Genomic DNA, 18,856 nt, shown 5'->3' on the forward strand with positions numbered 1-18,856 from the left:
ATGGATTGCCCTTGATGTTGGAAGAGGAGGTCTCAGGCCAAACATCTACCTGATGCCACAGACTCTGAGGATTCTGTCACACCTATTCTGAAGCTACTCCTACCAAAGAACTTGGGAAATAGCTTTAAAATCTCTTTCCCCCTAAAGTTTATTACAAACCTTTAGATTTACCAAGAGTTTGCATGAAGCACTTAGTTAAATTTGAATTTCCAGTGGCCAAAAATAAAGTTTTTATATTATATTATATTTATTTATTTATTTGAAAGAGAAAGAGAATGGGCATGCCAGGGCTTCTATCCAGTGCAAACAAATTCCAGATGCATGTGCCACCATGTGTGTCTGGCTTATGTGGGTCTTGGAGAATTGAGCCTGGGTCCTTAGGCTTTGCAGACAATTACCTTAACTGCTAAGTCATCTCTCCACCTGACTAATTTTTAATTGCCAGTATGTACTAAGTACTTAATCTGGCAACTCTAACCTTGATCACTTCTCAATGAAAGTAACTCACCACCAGTCCCTCTGAGTGAGATGACAGGAAGAAAGCATTGATATAATCTTGTTTGGTGTGTTATGGTAAGAAAGGAAAGGCACACATTTATTGAGTTTAAGCAGGTGCCTTTGTAACAGTCTGTTATGATATTTCAATGAACCCTATTAACATGTTCCAGTCTCTGTGTTCATAATTATAATGTGGAAACTTGGGCTCATAAAAGTTAGTTTATCTAAGACCACAAAACTAGGAACAGGGAACTTAGGACTAAATCCATGTCAAAATCCCAAACCTTATTACTGGAAATAACAGGTCCAGCAGCTGATTGGTTAGTCTTTTGATCTTTTTCAAGGTATTTCTTGGCTTCCCATGTATTAGCTCTGCTGGCATAGTGGGCAGGTAGGCATGCTTACCTGCAAATTACACATAGTGCTTACATCTTGGATTTGTATGAGGACAAAATGAGTTTATGAAAGTACAGTGGAGGGGCTGGAGAGATGGCTTAGTGGTTAAGGCATTTACTTACAAAGCCAAAGGACCCAGGTTTGATTCCCCAATATCCACGTAACCACTTCTAGACCAGACAAGGCTACACAAGACCCTGTCTAAAGATGATGATAATAAAAACAAATTTAGGACTGGAGAGATGGCTCAGCAGTTAAGTTGGTTGCCTGTGAAACCTGGGGACCTAGATTCCATTTCTCAGGACCCATGTAAGCCAGATGCACAAGGTGGTGTATGCATCTTGAGTTCATTTGCAGTGGCTAGAGCTCCTTGGAGTGCCCAATTTTCTTTTTATCTGCCTTTTTCTCTCTTAAATAGATCAATATAATTTAAAAAAATAAATTTAAAAGTTTCTGAACATAGCATCTGCTCCTAGAAGGCATGTTTAGTTTGCTGTTTCAGTATTGTTTAGACTTGTTCAAGGAAACTGTGTGACAGAGAGCACATTGAGTCTCATTATTTGTGTTCAGTTTGAGCTAATCCATTTTAATTTAGTTTCAAAAGGCAGACAGTCACCACTGAAGAAACACATTTTCTGGGGCTGGAGAGATGGCTCTGTGGTTAAAGATACTTGCTTGCAATGCCTGACAGCCTGGGTTTGATTCCCATTACCCACGTAAGCCAGATTCACAAAGTGTCTCATGTGTCTGGAGATCGTTAGCGGTGGCAAGAGACCCTGCTATACTCATTCTCTTTCTCTTTCTCTGCTTTGTGGTGGCATATGCCTTTAATCCCAGCCCTTTTCAGGCTGAGGTAAGAGGATCACTATAAATTCAAGGCCAGCCTGGAACTACAGAGTGAGTTTCAGATTGGCCTCCGGCCGGTACAAATAAACTCCAGATATATTTGCCACTTGGTACATCTGGCTTTACATGGGTCCTGGGGAATCGAACTTGGGTTCTTTGGCTTTGTAGGAAAGTGCCTTAACTGCAAAGCCATCTTTCCAGCCCCCAGGTTGGTTAGAACTTGAGGTCCTCCTGCTGATACCTCCTGGGTGGGAGTCTAAGCGTAGGTCATCATACTGGGCTCAGTCAGGCAAAGTAACTGTAGCTTTGTACATCCTCATGTCAACTTTTCTCAAATAAGAGCTTTGAATTATACTTATTGGTAAATGACAGAATAATTCCATTCTCAAGTTCACATCATAAATACTTCATTTCATTGTAAACTGACTTTTTTTGGGGGGGGGGGTTATCAAGGTAGGGTCTCCTTCTAGCTTAGACAGATCTGGAATTCATTCTGTACTCTCAGGGTGGCCTCAAACTCATGGTGATTCTCCTACCTCTGCCTCCTGAGTGCTGGGATTAAAGACATGTGCCACCTCGCCTGGCTTGTAAACCTCGTAAACTGACATTTTTGCAAACATTTCCCCTTGGTCCTTGTATTGAATATGGACTTGTGGTTTTGCTGTGTGTGTGTGTAGTGTATATAGTGCATGCACACATGTGTGCAGAGGCACTCCCTATGTGCACATGTGTGGAGACCAGAGGCAGATAAAAGGTTCTCTGTCATTCCTTTTTCCATGAGACAAGAGGCTCTGCCTGAACCTGAAGTTCCCCATTTTTGGTGGTTAGACTGACTGGCCAGGGAGCTGTAGCCTTCCTCCTGTCTCCACTCCCCTCAGTTCCGGGATGACAGGCATGTTCGACCACGCCTATTTCATGTGAGTTGCTGGGCACTGAGCTTGGGTCCTCACACTTGGGCAGCGATTGCTGTTACCTGCTGAGCCGTCTCCCCAGCCCCGTGCCCCACCTTGCCTTTGAATTTCAGATAAGTAGGAACAAAGGCATTGATACAGGCAGTAAACTTTGGGGTCTGGACTTTCTTTTGTTTGCTTTGGACTTCTAGAAATGTGGACTTGCCCCCATGAGAGCACAAATACAGTAGTTTGCATTCTGCTAACGAGGGCAGCTTGCTAACTGCCCGCACTTCCTTTCACTGCAGACTTGGACGGCCGGTGGCTCACTTGCTGCGAGCAAGCTTGCAGTTGCCCCAAGCAGGTGCACACAGTTGTTGGGGACAGCTTCTCCACGCCAAGTGCTCCAACACATGCTAAGGGTGGCTTAGGTTTTGTCAACTACACGAATTTTTCAAAAAGAGTCTGGTCATGTCACATTCCAACAGGGCTTTTTGAGGTCTCTGAAACCCCAAAAAAGGTTGAAATGCTCACAATTATCACCTGAAAGATCATCGCAGAGAGGAACTGGAGATTCAGAACATCTTCCTTCTAGAAAGCTATGGTAATAGAAATCTGGAATGTCTAAGGGCAGGGCTCAGGCGTGATAATCAGATAAAACACAAGCCTGTTCTTCATGGTGACATCTGCATTCCTATTGAAATGATAGAGAAAACAGTGACCTGGTTTGGTCACTGAAAGGCAGCATGTCATGTAGATTTATGGACATTCTGTCTGGCTAGGGCCAGGGAAACCAGTCCCTCAGTTCTGGTCAAGTGCATCTTTATAATAACATATCCTACTATCAGGGTCAGGAATGTTCAGCTGGGGTGAGTGTGTTTATTGCTAGTGAAAGGCAGAGATGTCTCCACTCACCTCTCCAGCTGTGTTCAGGCCCTCACTCTGCACTCTGGTTCTGGTTCATATAAACTGCGGTGTCTGTCCCGCCAGCGCGGGAGGGCCCTCGTGCACGGAGGCCAGCACTGACTGCCCCTGACAGTTCCATGACTCCACTGGGCTCAGGCTCTCAGGCAAATTCCCCTGAAGGGTGAACAAATAATCACTCAGCATGTGTGTACCCACTCAAATGTGAAATCTTGCTTGGTCCTAAACTCTGAAAATGATCGGAATTAACCCTGTGGAATCACGTGCCAGTGTCTCCGACACCCTGGAGGGCTTCTTTCCTGGTTGGTCAGTTCCGACCTCCTGCTTAGGGCTCTGCTGTCTTCTCTGCTCTTGAACACGATGTCCGCTCACTGGCTGTTGCAGTCCGGTTCGCATTGCTGGTAGAAATCACCCAACCAAGAGCAGCTTCTGGGAAAAGAGATTTATTTTGGCTTACAGGCTTGAGGGGAAGCTCCACGATGGCAGGGGAAAACGATGGCATGAGCAGAGGGTGGACATCACCCCCTGGCCAACGTAAGGTGGAACACAGCACCAGGAGGGTGTGCCAAACACTGGCATGGGGAAACTGGCTATAAAGCCCATAAGCCCGCCCCCAACAATACACTCCCTCCAGGAGGCATTAATTCCCAAATCTCCATCAGCTGGGAACCTAGCATTCAGAACACCTACGTTTATGGGGGATACCTGAATCAAACCACCACACTGGCCATATTTGATTCGGATTTTTAAAGAATTACTATGCAGAAGAGTGCATGAAGCATACAAGCTACAGAAAGGACACGTTAGAAATGACCAGGAATGCATCCGCATCCATGAGGAATGTTGTCAGTGCCCCTGAGATCTGCCTCACCACCTCCCTGTGTGTTATCTGCCCACCTCCCATGCCAGCACACTGTCCCCAGAGCACTTAGATTCCATCTGGTTTCAGACTACTTGGTTGGACCTTTTAAATATTTTTTTAATTAATTATTTTTTTATTTGAGAGCGACAGACACAGAGAGAAAGACAGACAGAGGGAGAGAGAGAGAATGGGCGTGCCAGGGCTTCCAGCCTCTGCAAATGAACTCCAGATGCGTGTGCCCCCTTGTGCATCTGGCTAATGTGGGACCTGGGGAACCGAGCCTCGAACCGGGGTCCTTAGGCTTCACAGGCAAGCGCTTAACCACTAAGCCATCTCTCCAGCCCTTGCTTGGACCTTTTATGTGCATAAAATCCTAATGTTCTGTTGTGTATTTGGTTAGAGGCAATGTCTCTTGCAATGTTGCCCAGGCTGATATTGAACTTTCAGTCCCTCTGTACCACGCATGTGCCACCATACTGGAATTGTGGGGTGTGTGTGTGTGTGTGTGTGTGTGTGTGTGTGTGTAGGCCAGCCAATGACTTCAGATGTCACTGGAGCTAGTTTAATTAGGCTAGACTAAATGGCTAGTGAGTTCCAAGGATCCTCCTGTTTCACCTCGGCCATTAGGAATACAAGTATGTGTCACAATACCAGCTTTTATTTAAAAAGAAAAAAAGGGCTGCAGAGATGGCTTAGCGGTTAAGCGCTTGCCTGTGAAGCCTAAGGACCCCGGTTCGAGGCTCGGTTCCCCAGGTCCCACGTTAGCCAGATGCACAAGGGGGCGCACGCGTCTGGAGTTCGTTTGCAGAGGCTGGAAGCCCTGGCGCGCCCATTCTCTCTCTCTCCCTCTATCTGTCTTTCTCTCTGTATCTGTCGCTCTCAAATAAATAAATAAATTTTAAACAAAAATTTAAGAAAAAAAGAAAAAAAATCCCCAAAACCTGGGTTCTGATTATAAGCTCAAGTTCTCATGCCTGCCAGGCAAGCATTTTACTCTCTGAGCTACCATTGCAGCTGCTGGGATGTGTTGTTTTCATTTAGGGTTGGTCTTGCCTCTTTGTTCAATATTGATGATATGCATCCATGTTGTATGTGATTATAGTGTAGTTTCTTTGCCATGCATCTCATTAATATGAATGCACCACAGTTTTGCTATATTTACTATTGTGTTTCTATTATATATGCGTGTGTGTGGTCTTTTGTCTCATTACAAATAATTCTCCTATAAACCTTATTTTAATGTGTAAGTTTATTATACCTACAGTGGTTTACAAGGTCATAGTGGATGCAAATTTCCATGATGACCCTACAAATTACTCTCTCACTAAAATGGATTAGAGGTCTTGCTGCCCTGTATCTTCAAAGTTTCAAAAGCTGGTCTTCAGTAGTCACTGAAGATACAATTTGCTTTTCCCTGAACTTAGTGAGCTTTCTCTTTTTGTGTTAAAATAAAGTTCAAAGGTCAGCATGCAGCAATATTAGTGATGGGATTGATGGGGGGATAACAAATGAGAACAAAGAATGAAGATGCCACAGTAAAACCTATTACTCTGCACAATAACCCTAAAACATGTTTTAATGTTTTTATTGACAACTTCCATAATTATAGACAATAAACTCTGATAATTCCCTTCCCTCCCCCACTTTCCCCTTCACAAATTAACTCTTCATCATATCTCCTCCTCTCAATCACTCTCTTTTATTTTGATGTCATCGTATTTTCCTTCTATTATGATGGTCTTGTATAGGTAGTGTCAGGCACTGTGAGGTCATGGATGTCCAGGCCATTTTGTGTCTGGAAGAGCACTTTATAAGGAGTTCTACCCTTCCTTTGGCTCTTACATTCTTTCTGCCACCTCTTCCACAATGGACCCTGAGCCTTGGAAGGCGTGATAGGGATGTTTCAGTGCTGAGCACTCCTCTGTCACGTCTTCTCAGCACTGTTAACCTTAAAACATTTAAAAAGATATCAGTGATAACTTGCTATGAGTTTCCCATATTAAGTAAGCTCATATAGGAAAATGATATTATAAGTTACAAGTGATATTCTGCATAGCTCAGAGTACCTGGAAGCTTTTCTAATGTAAAGAAATCAGGCTGGTTTCTTGCCTGAGAATGGATGCACTCTTTTAGATGATTTCATTCCATATTTGTATACATTACTTATGGATCCCCTTCATTCGCACACTACTGACAATTTGGACAGGTAATCGATTATCTGCAACTAGAAACCAAATTTAGAGGCTAAGAAAGTACCTCCCTATCTCTACCTTTTCCTAAAACAGATAGCTCATACAGGAAATCACACACGGATAGTGGTAAGCCACTGGCATGGTTTATGACTGGGCAGTGGATTTTTTTGCTTGTGTGCTCATAGAAGGTCATAGTGGTTGAAGCAGTATTTTATTTTATTTATTTATTTTTGGTTTTTCGAGGTAGGGTCTCACTCTAGCTCAGGCTGACCTGAAATGCACTGTGTAGTCTCAGAGTGGCCTTGAACTCATGATTATCCTCCTACCTCTGCCTCCCAAGTGCTGGGATTAAAGGTGTGCACCACCACGCCTGGCTGAAGCAGTATTTTAAAATTCAGATATTTTGCATAAAGCGAGATTTTTGATTTTCATTTGTTACGAATTTTTTTCTTTTTTAGTTTTTGGCTTTTCTATTATAAGATTACTTGTTAGGCAACAGTGGATCCATATTCCCATGTAGCAGACGTTACCTTTCTCTTCATTATGATTCCATAAGCTTGCCGGAGTGTGATCACTTCTCCCCAGTATCCAGTCTCCCCTTCCTCCATGGTATTGGCATTTTGGGGACTGCACACAATGAGGACTAAATGTCCTGGTCACACTTGGAACTAGCGTATGACTGAGGTCTGGCCAACGAGATTAAGGAAAGTGAGTGGAGTTTCAAGTTCAGCTAACACAAGAGAGGACAGACACTTCCTCACTCTTTCTCTACTCCCTGATATTGACGTGTTGATGCTGTGATGCCTCACCTTGGAGTATGTGAACGACAGCAATGCAGAAAGAAGAGATTCAAGCTCTGAATACTCCGTGCATTTCTAGATCTGATTTCATGTAAAAGTAAGCTAGCTAAATTTTCAATCTCCATTGCCCTTAGTCAAATCTACAACCTCACCTCTAGAGATCATTCTCAATGTGTTGTTGTTGGTTTAGGAGTTTTCAACTCTGCCGTGTAAGAAAATGCACTCAGTGGAAACTGGGCTTTGCATTTAGCCTACCGGCCACTTTCCAAGCTAGAGAGAAAAGGCGCAATCCTCCCCAAATGCTGGACAAGCAGCAGCAATCTGAAGTTTTTACCCAGCAAGGCCGTTGTGTTTGTTACCAGTGTTGTTTGGTAGTCATTTAGTAAATTATTCTAAACTAGTCTCAGAAGGCTTTGGCTCAATGTAGGCTAGTGTGCTCTGTATGTTGTTGGGCAGGTTGGGTGTATTCAAAACATCTTGAATTAGGACATTTTCATCCTAGGAGAGGCCTGTCACGGAGAACCTGCAGTATATGTGGGCGTGGACTCTACATCTTACAGCTTCTCTCTATCCTTCATTATGCTGTAATGGTATCTCGTGATACGTTTGTAGTTTCATTTGAAGGTAACTTTAGAGAAAGGCTTTTTACTATATATCCTTGGCTGAGCCCAAGCTCATGATCTCCTGCCTCAGCCTCCTCAGTGTTTGGATTATAGGTGTCAGTTGATTTTCTAACATCCATTTTACATGGCTCATATCAGACTTTTGCACCTGAGATCTCTGTTATTTATAATCTGAGTGCCATGAAAAAAAAAGAGTCTTTACAGATAAAAGAAGTGCTTCATAAATTAATATTAAAGAACACTCTATAGCTGAAGCTGTTCTGGAACTTACTATGTTGCCCTGGTTGGCCTTGAACTCATGGCAGTCTTTGAACCTCAACTTCCTGAGTGCTGGTAAGCTACCTCAGTTGGCCTTAAAAAAATAAAATAAAATAAAATGAGACAAAAATCACATGTAGCCCAAGGTAGCCTCAAACTCACGGTCTTTCTGCTAGGGTTACAGGCATGTACCACCACACTCAGCTTTTTGGAGGGAGTCTGGGGGAGTTAACTGACTATGGAACTGGTTGGGTTCATACACACTAGGCAAGTATTTTAACATTGAGCCATGTTCCCACCCATCTCAGAATTTATAGAATGATCTAATTTAGGACTGCTTAACCTTGGCCCTGTTGACAATGAGAACAAGGGAATTCTTTGCAGTGGGGGTCCACTGTGCACTTGAGGACGAATGGCGATATCTTGTCCTCTATCCAGGAGATGCCAGAAGCACTTCTTTCCCTCAGTTGTGACCATCAGAAGGCCTTTAGACACTGCTCCTATCTCCTAAGGTATAAAACTGTCCTAGTTGAAAACAACTGATCTTTAGATTCCTTCCTTCCTTCTGTTCGTAGACTTTAACTTTTAGAAGAGTTTAAGGCTTATAGGAAAATTGAACCGAAAGTACAGTGTTCCTACGCAGCTCTTCTCCCCTCCCTACCCACTGTTTTTCTTCTTACTAACATCTTACCATAGAGTGATGCATTTGTGACAAATGTCTGTCAACGCTCTGGGTCGTTCAATTCTGTAGGGTCTGACAAAACATTTAGTGTCATGAATGTCCCCTTACAGCATCATGCAACATAATTTCACCATGATCCATCTGCTAAAGCCTAGGATTCCCTCAATATCCATGAGGAACTGGTCACCTCTGCCAAACTCTTCAGATGCTCAAATCCTTTGTGTAAAAGAGTTGAGTATTTCCATGTAGCCGGTACCCAGCCCTGTTGACATTGAATCACCTCTAGATAAATTATGCCAACCACAGTGTTACATGAGCCATTATTGATACATTATTTGGGGTATAATAACACAAATAACAAAACACAGACTTAATTTTTTAATATTTTCAGTCTTCAGTTGATTGAATCTATGAGTGTAAAACCTGCAGATAAGAAAGGTTGGCTGTTGAGTCTTCTTTTTTTTTTGTTGTTGTTCTTTTGGTTTTGGTTTTTGGTTTTGAGACAGGGCTTCATTTGGTGGAACTGACTATGTAGTCCCGGCTGAGATTAAACACAAAATGGTCCTCCTGCCTCAGTAGGGATTATAGGTATGAGTTACCACACTTAGCTCTTTGACTTCTCTTTAAGCTAGCATAAACTCTCCTTAAATGATCTCTATGCTACTTTCCTGTTAATTTATGTTCAACTCAGGTTATAGTGGCTTTTCGGTGATTGACTGGAGCAGAAAAAGATTCTTAATGAATGAATATTTATTGTTATTTAGGATGTTGGCTCATGATTATCTTTGACTTATTTATTGATTGATTTATTCAGCCAGCATATCTAGACAAACATACCACATCTTCTAAGCAGGTTAGGTGATACAAATTTCACATTCAGTTGTCTAGAGTAAAAGTTATTTTTTAAAATTCTTGAGAATATGACATTTTTTTGTTTATTTGTTTGATTTTTTTTGAGGTAGGGTCTCACCCTAGCTCAGGCTGACCTGGAATTCACTATGTAGTCTCAGGATGGCCTAGAACTCATGGCCACCCTCCTACCTCTGCCTCCCAAGTGCTGGGATCAAAGGTGTGCACCACCATGCTCAGCTGAGAACATGATATTTTGAAAACAAAAATTTATTATAAAAAATTCTAACCTGCACAATATTTTTTATTTGAATTTTCTCTAAATACAGGTATTGTTTATGTGTAAAAGTCATACATTAAGTGGTTGAATATAAGAATCTTGGTGTTGTAAGATGTTTGTGCTTTGAGGGACACAAAGTATCTCAAAGATCAAGAGCTTCAAGTCTTCCATTTTATGCTTATTCTCAACTGTGAGTTTATTGGATTAGAAAGACAGATAACACACCTCTCCCACCTTCTCCCTTTTTTGATTGACTGCATTTTTATAAGTTAAAAGTAACTCCAACCTGTGAGTTTCCCATGTTAAGTATGCATTATATACTTATTTGTTTGTGAAATTAATATTTAGGTTTTTGATAAATAACAACTCCCAGGCCCAGGCATGGTGGCACATGCCTTTACTCCCAGCACTAGGGGGCAGAGGTAGGAGGATCGCCGTGAGTTCAAGGCCACCCTGAGACTGCACAGTGAATTCTAAGTTGGCCTGAGCTAGAGTGACACCCTACCTTGACAAAATAAAAAAAGTAATTCCCAGTCTACTGAGGCCTTGAGTGCCACAAAATCAACTATACTATAAAGTTGTAAATGCATGTTATCCTGTGTTATTGGAATATACCCTGTGGTTTACTTGGATTCAAAATACAGCAGCATTCATGGAGTCAATGGTGTCTAATAATGGAAGGAATTGTCTTAGGCATGGTGGCTCATACTTCAAGTAATTAGAATATGCAGGGGACAGAGGTAGGAGGATCATGAGTTCAGGGCCAAGCTGGGATACACAGTATGACCTTGTCCCAAAATAATTGAGGGGTGGGAAGATAACTCAGGGTTAGAGGCACTGGCAAAGCCCTGGGTTTGATACACACACACACACACACACACACACACACACACACACACACATACATCAATGGGCTTTGAAAGACAGAGCCTAAAAGAACTTATTAAGAAAAATAAATATTAATCATAGGAGTTGACAGTTGACCTTTAATATGAATAAATTGGATTGTAGCATATTTTGATTTTCCAGAAGGCCAAACCAGTTTCCCAAGGTTGTCAGCGTGATTAAGACTTAAGCCGTGCTGTTCAGGACTCAGATGAATAGGGTTAGTCTTATGTAAGAACAGAAGCCAAGTGACTTTTTATTTCCTGTAGTAACTTAGAAACCTCAATCTCTCACCTTCAGGCAGGGTCAGAAACCTTCTTTCAAGACAGAACGTTGACAGGTGCAAATCACAGTACTTCTCAACTGGATGACATGCTCATTAGCCCTCTTTGGGAACGCATTAAGTTTATGTAGAATCTGCTCATTGGGCTCACATTGTATGATGGCCGTGAACTTGATGATAAAAACAAAAAATCCACCTTTCCATGGGCACTAGCATGTACTCACGGAGCAGTGCCAGGACAGCGAGTGTCTGTGTAATATAGCAGATGGGAGCCGCATAGACCAGATGGAGGCCGTGCGTGGAACCCCACTTTGACCTGCTCTACGAGGAGCAGATAGCCCTTTGGAAGGAACTTCACCTCAGGTCCCATACAATAAGGTTCATCTACTTCAGTACCATGATCCATACCAAGAACCCCTAGAGAAGTTAATGCTAAGGGCTTAGTGGTGAATATCAGAACTTCTCTGTAGTTTCATGTATGCCTGGAGGATGTATCTTTCCAGAGATGAAAATGTCCACATCAGCATTCTAGGCTACGGCCCTGGGAATCTGTCTATAAATCAGTTTTAGAACACACTGGCTAAGAATTTGGCTTCTGGAGATAAACAGGCCCTTTCTGGCTTCTCCACAAGTGACCAAGCAATGCTAAGCAATTATCTCGGAACTCCATATCGTAACAGAAAAGCATGGAGAACAATAGGCTCACGGGAAGATTGATGGTGAACCGAAAAGCAAGGTGCCAAAGTACGTGCTGCACAGCGCCTGGCATTTGGCAAGTGTTCAGCAAAGGTTAGCTAGCGCAAAGACTAGGAAGAGGTGGGCATCAGGGAGAGAGGGAGAGTTAGCACAATGCAGTGTGGCCAGCACCGTGAAGCTTCGGATTGATAGTGGCCTGTTCATGGATTCCTCCAAGGAGCTGATAGGCCTTCCAGAGTCGGACTTGCTTCCTCCTTGAACATTTGGGGCAGTTAGAGAGTGTTTTTTCTCATACAGTACAGGACCAGCTATGGTAGGCTAGAGTGACTTGTTTTCCACAAAGGCCGCATCTTTCACTTGACAACTAGAGTCTGTCCGTTAGAGAATGGCTGAACCTTGCACAGCTGCTCTTCATTCACCCAATATGATCTGAGAGCTCTCGTAGCTTTATTAGCAACGCGTTTTCCATTTGTTTATATTCCAGAGATTTCTGTAGGTTTGAAATTTTCCAAAATGTCTGACTTGGTCTATTATATTTCACTGAGTGGCAAAGAAATAACAGAAGAGAGACATACATAACTTTATTGTAGCAATGTTTATAATGAAAATACTCTTGACATTCTGTTAATGGTTTTAGGATGACTGACATTTTAACATGGGGGAAGTTATGAAACTGCTTAACATAATTGGAAGGATTCCATAGGAAAATGGAGAAAGTGAGTGTGCAATGGAGTATGAAGAATGAGAAAATACAATATGAAGAATTCACAATACTCAGCATGCTATGTAATAAAATGGGTGTGCAAGAGCCTCAAAGTACATGACTTATTTGTCTACTTTGAAGGCTATCTCTAGTGACAATACAGTGTGTTGACTGCCACATTTTGATGGAGACCAAATAAGCCGGGCATGGTGGCACACGCCTTTAATCCCAGCACTCAGGAGGCAGAGGTAGGAGGATCACTGTGAGTTCAAGGCCACCCTGAGACTACATAGTGAATTCTAGGTCAGCCTGAGCTAGAGTGAGACCCTACCTCAAAAAAACAAAAAACAACAAAAAAAACCTATAGTGACTTTTCAGGTGTTATTCACTGGGTGGCTTGCTTGCTTATCATTTTAGGTAACAGTGGCTAACATTACCCAATTGCGTTTCCTTTTAGTGATGACAGCACCAGGAAAGATTTGAAGACTCTACCAGTCTTTCCAACCAAAACCCTCCAGGAGCATCCCTCACTCGCTTATTGGTAAGCCAGGACCACACTGGTGCTGTGATTTGGACCACCAGAGTGCACTGCCTGCTTGTCAGGAACGTAAAAACAATGGATGTGAGGGGGAAAAAAATATCCTTACTTACCAAAGAAACCTCAGGTAGACCTTGAGACTTTCAGTGAAAAAGCACCGTTTGCTTGTCTTAACTCATGCTGTTTTGTTTGTTTGTTTGTTTGGATGGATGGATGGTTTGGGTATGAAGGGCTGAGGACTAAACCCAGGGCCTCATGCATGCAAGCCAAGCACTCTACTTGACCAAGAGTCTCTGAACTCCATGTCGTACCAGAGAAGCATGGAGAATAATAATCCCATCCTCATGGGAAGGTTGATGGTGAGCCAAAAAAGAGTGTGCCAAAATACGTGCTGCGCGGTGCCTGACATTTGGCAACTCTTCAGCAAAGGTTAGCTAGTGGTAATAATAGGAAGAGGTGGGCATCCAGGAGAGGAATGAGCAACTATCTTTCCCTTAAGTATGTCAAATGTCTATAGAATATGCTCTTGGAGCTGGAGAGATTGCTTAGTGGATAAGGCATTTGCATGTGAAGCCAAAGGATGCAGGTTCAGTTCCCCAGGACCCACGTAAGCCAGGTGCACAAGGGGACACATATGTCTGGAGTTCATTTGCAGCAGCTGGAGGCCCTGATGCACCCATTCTCTCTCTTTCTCTCTCCCTCTTTCTCTCTCCCTCTCTCTTAACTAATAAAAATTAAAATCGAAAGTGCTTTTAGGTGAACATGTACTCAGTGTGTGTACAGTAGCATGTGATGGCAGCCTTAACCTAGCAGAACACAATATTAAGTGCTACAAAGCCCTCTTCTTCTTGGTCAGAGGTTGTGGGTGCCTATGTGTTTTCCATATAAGCTTTGTGCATAACAAGGTATGTAAGAAACTTATACATACCATAAACATAAAAGATATTGAGACTGACCCTGAACTCCGGTCCTCGTTCTACCTCCAGTGCTGGGATAATAAGCCACTACACCTTTGTTTTTTAATGAATCTTTAGAACTTATGCTCAATCCTACATTTTTTTCCTAAAAAGTTTTACTTGCATTTCTTTTAAATTTAGTGTCCTTGGCTTCAGTCTCCAAATCTAGAAGGTGTTCATTTGCACTAAAAAAAATCATGAAATGAATATACAAAATATTCAATTTTGATAGCTTTCATATGAAAGTTAGAGTATATGTCCCAAATATAAAGTGAAATTGAATCCAGAGGCCACATAGCACCTTGACTCTGAAACTTGAACAAATCACTGTTGAATGAGATCTTCTTTTTAAAAAGGGAGGGGGACTTTTGGTCCCAGGGAGATACATTCAACCTTCAAAGTAGCACCTAAAGTATGAACAGAGGAGCTATCTGAGAAATACAAAAGCTAGATGTGAAAGTATGGTAAGTTCATTGGCTAATGTCAGATATTTCAGACTTCAGCTTAACTTTCTGTCACCAATATAAATATGAAGGGCTTTCTTTTAAAGCACCATTGACCATAAATGGGGATAAAGAGTATTTTTTTTTTGGCACATAAACTCAAGTCAGTTTTAATTTTATTTATTTTTGTTGTTGTTGGTGTTTTCAAGGAAGGGTCTCTCTCTAGCCCAGGCTGACCAGGAATTCACTATAGAGTCTCAGGGTGGCCTCAAACTCACTGCAATCCTCCTACCTCTGCCTCCCAAGTGGTGGGATTAAAGCGTGCACCACTTTGCTTGGTTTAGTTTTAATTCTTTTAAAATATTTTAAGGGACTGGAGGATGGCTTAGTGGGTAAGAGCAAGTACTACACAAATATGAAGACCAGAGGGCCTGAGTAGGATCCCCAGAACACGCACAAAAAAGCTGGCATGGTTGGAAGCCCTGGTGTGCCCATTCTCTCTCTCTCTTTCTCTCTGTTTGCACATAAATAAATAAATATTTTTAAAATATGACTGCATTTGAGGTAGTCGGATGTCTGGGGCTCAGGAACCAAGGTCATACTGAAGCTTCAGCTCATCCTACTCCGCTTCCAAGAAAGCTGGTGAGGGGCTTCCCTCTCAAGTTTTCAGGAGCTGCCTGACACTCTGGAGGTGGAATGTGAATCCCAAGACATCATGTGTCACCATGCTTTTATTTTCCTGTTTTACAGCGAGGACAGGGTGATTGAACATTATTTGAAAATCAAAGGTCTGACTCGGGGTCAAGCCGTGGTTCAGTAAGTATCATTTATTTTCCTTTTGCTTAGATATAAGTTTTATGTGTAGGACTTGAATCACCATTTCAGATACTTCCCGGCACTAGGCAGAAAACTGAGAAAGAAACACAGGCCACACCTAGGGAAAGTGGAGGAGGACCGTAGTGAAACAAGAACTTCTAACCCAGGCACAGGCAAAAGGGGCTACCTAGAGCGTGTAGGCAGGATGGTGCCAGATCCTCTGAACTTTCAAAGAAGAGCTGGAAATTCAGTGTGACGCTCTACTTGGGGGTTGGAGCACACACTGGGCGAATGTGGAGTATCTGATTCTTTTTGCTACAAGAACAAACCAGAGTTACACACACATTCACACACAGGGAGTTATTCATTTTTTTATTTACTTATTTTTTTGGTTTGTTTTTGTTTTTCAAGGTAGAGTCTCACTGTAACCCAGCCTATTTTTATTTTTTGAGACTGTTGTCACAGATATATAGCTCAGGGTGGCTTTGAACTCTCTGTAGCAGAGGATGACCTAGAATTCCTAATCCTGCTGCCTCTGCCTCTGCAATGCTGGGACTATAGATGGGCATCACCACACCCACATTTTTATATACTTTGACTTACAGAGTTAACACTGATTGATTAAGAACTGTTTACATGATACAGTGAACTTCTCAAGTTATATATACATATATATAAACAGTCCATTTTAAGTGCTGTAGTGGCTGGAGCATACTTGGGAAATTATGGCCTTAACTTCAAGACCAAAGCCCTACCCAGTATAACATGGTGGGGTGTGAGAAGTGAAATTAGGACCTGGAGGTTGTCTTTCTCTTGCAGTGTTTAGTCTTTCCCCACACTTACACTTATTGGCCCTAATCTCATTTCATCAAAACTGTTAAGCTGAAGGCAGAAGTCAGAGGTTAACGCTACTGAAGTTGAATCCTTGGACCTTTTTATTCATTGTACATATTTCCTGGCCTGGAGTGAGGGAGGGTAAAAACACAATGCCACTGAAGGGCCTAAGTTGGTCTGTTGAGTACATCCCAATATTTCCTTGTTTAAATGCAGTCTGTGTACCCTTCTTGATCGTTGCTACATATCTTCAAATAAGAGACTTTAGTTTGGCTGTGGAATCCAGATCCCTTTGTTGGAATCCTACTTTGTGCAGTTTAATTGCTACTTGAACTTGGCATGTTCATGTAACTTCTTATATTACCTTACATATCTTAAGAAATCATCAAGCTGACTATAGTGTCCAGAGAAATTGAGCTCCAGAATAATAGAAATGTCCCCTTGAATTCAACCAGAACCCTATTTCCTTGGGGGCAGAGAGTAAATCTCATGCAATGCAGTCCATTCCAAAGCTTTAAAGGTATACAATAAATCTGTCTTGAATTTAAAATATAAATGATGACATCATTGCCTTAATTTTCTTTTGGGAGGGGATGCATATTTTTAAACCAGATTTCCAACTAAAAAATTCACCTTTTTAAAGTCTATATTTTTAAGAGCTGTAACAGTTGTTTATAGTTATATGACCTTGATCACAACCAATGCATAAATAAGCTTTAGTTGTTTTTTTTTTTATTTATGATGAGTGTGATCCAAAACTTGATTCTTCTTACTCAATCAGTATGTACTTACTTTTAAAAAGTTGCAATTTAAGTTTTCAATCTTTAAGTTTTATATCTTTTTTTTGCATTAATTTATTTATTTGCAGCGGGGGGCGGGGGGAATGGGTTCACCAGGGCCTCCTGTCACTGCAAACAGACTCTGGATGAATGCACCACTTTGTGCATCTGGCTTGACATGGGTCCTGGAGAATCAAATCTCGGCCATTTGTGAGCAAGTGCCTTTAATTGCTGGAGCATCTCTCCAGCCCTCATCTTTTTTTGTTCCCCTCTTGGTGTGTGTGTGTGTGTGTGTGTGTGTGTGTGTGTGTGTGTGTGTGTGTGTGTGTGTGTTATGGTATGTGTATGTATAATGTATACATACGTATATGCAGATCCACATGCCTCATGTGCATGTGTGTAGAGGCCAGAGAGGAATGTCCAATATCCTCTCCTATTGCTTTTCTGCTTCGTTTCCTTGAAACTGTTTCTCACTAAACCTGGAGCTGACCAGGGAGGCCCATCAACTGTCCTGTCTCTTGTTCTGTGGGATTAGCCTGCACACACGTGTGGCCATGCCTGGCCATGTCAGGCTTTCCACATGGGAGCTGAGGCTCTGACTCGGCACCTCTCGGGCCCTCGTGCTTGGTCAGCAAGTGACCTCACCACTGAGCCACCGCCCCCCTCCTTTAAGCAGTTAGTACATTTCTGTTCTAGAAATCTTCATGTGCAGAAAACAACATGTCCTATAGCTTTTTAGAAGGAAGGTTCTCTTCGAAACTTCCTAACATTTAGATAAGATATAAGCCATCTTATGCCCATAATGGTTCATTCTACTTCTGCCTGCATTGACAATCTTATCCATGGTTAAAAGAGGAAAGTAGAGAATTGTGCTTCCTGTAACCATTTTCCCACTGTTTTAATAAAATGATGACGTGTATCCATTTTTTGCAGGTATATGAAAATAGTAGAAGCTTTGCCAACCTACGGAGTCCATTATTATGCAGTGAAGGTAAAAATACCCGCATTACTTAACTGTCACTATGCCCATGATTTTATGAGCTGCTGAACAATGGCAGATTTCTAAAATCATCATATTCTTTCTCTCTCACACACACTATTTCTAAAAGAGCACAGCATTTCAAAGAAAACTGATTTTCTTAAATTTTAAAAGTATGTGACTTACCCTTTTTTGGGAAACGCTACATTTAGATGTTTTCGGGGATATTTGGATCATTTCTCTTCTCTCTCTTTCCCCTCTTTCTCCCTCTCTCTCTTTCTCTGTCTCTCTCTCTCTCCCCCCTTGCTCTCTCTCCTCTCCATCTTCCCTTTTCTTCTTCTTTTTAGATGCTAGGTGTTGAACCTAGGCCTATGGCATGCTAAGGACGATGCTGTACCACTGAGCTTCACTCACAGACCTTGTTCATTCACATGTCCTTGCTGATTTTCTAAGTATTCGTTTCTATGGTACTACCAGACCTCCATGTAATCATCCTTCTACTTAAGAATCATGTAGTCTCTAATGTTGTTCCAACAGCTATATGTAATGCTGAAAATTTTATAAGATTTATGACACTACTTTGTCATTCATGCGTTTGTAAGCAGCAAGTAGTTGGTGAAGAAATATTTTGAGGTCTGGAGAGATGGCTTAGTGGTTAAGGTGCTTACCTGCAAAGCCAAAGGACCCAGAATTGATTTCCCAGTACCCACACAAGCCAGATGCACAAGGTGGTACATGTGTCTGCAATTTTGTTTGCAGTGGCCTAGAGGCCCTGGCATGCACTTTCTCTCCCTCTCTATCTTCTCTCTCTCTCTCTCTTTCTCTCTCTCAAATCAATAAATAA

The 18,856-nt window shown here is 42.0% G+C and overlaps 1 protein-coding gene across 4 annotated transcripts in view; it reads left to right on the forward strand.

Moving 5' to 3' along the window:
- Frmd4b (FERM domain containing 4B) overlaps positions 1 to 18,856 on the forward strand; it is a 363,678-nt gene that overhangs the window by 300,030 nt on the left and 44,792 nt on the right. For all 4 annotated transcript variants that reach the window (XM_045133597.1, XM_045133598.1, XM_004651521.2 and 1 more), the window contains 3 exons: positions 13,125 to 13,208; positions 15,355 to 15,420; positions 17,967 to 18,024. In XM_045133597.1, coding sequence (XP_044989532.1) covers positions 13,125 to 13,208; positions 15,355 to 15,420; positions 17,967 to 18,024 — 208 coding nt within the window. The remainder of the gene's footprint in view (positions 1 to 13,124; positions 13,209 to 15,354; positions 15,421 to 17,966; positions 18,025 to 18,856) is intronic.

Source organism: Jaculus jaculus, chromosome 14, assembly GCF_020740685.1.
Source record: "Jaculus jaculus isolate mJacJac1 chromosome 14, mJacJac1.mat.Y.cur, whole genome shotgun sequence".
NCBI classification, from domain to species: Eukaryota; Metazoa; Chordata; class Mammalia; order Rodentia; family Dipodidae; genus Jaculus; species Jaculus jaculus.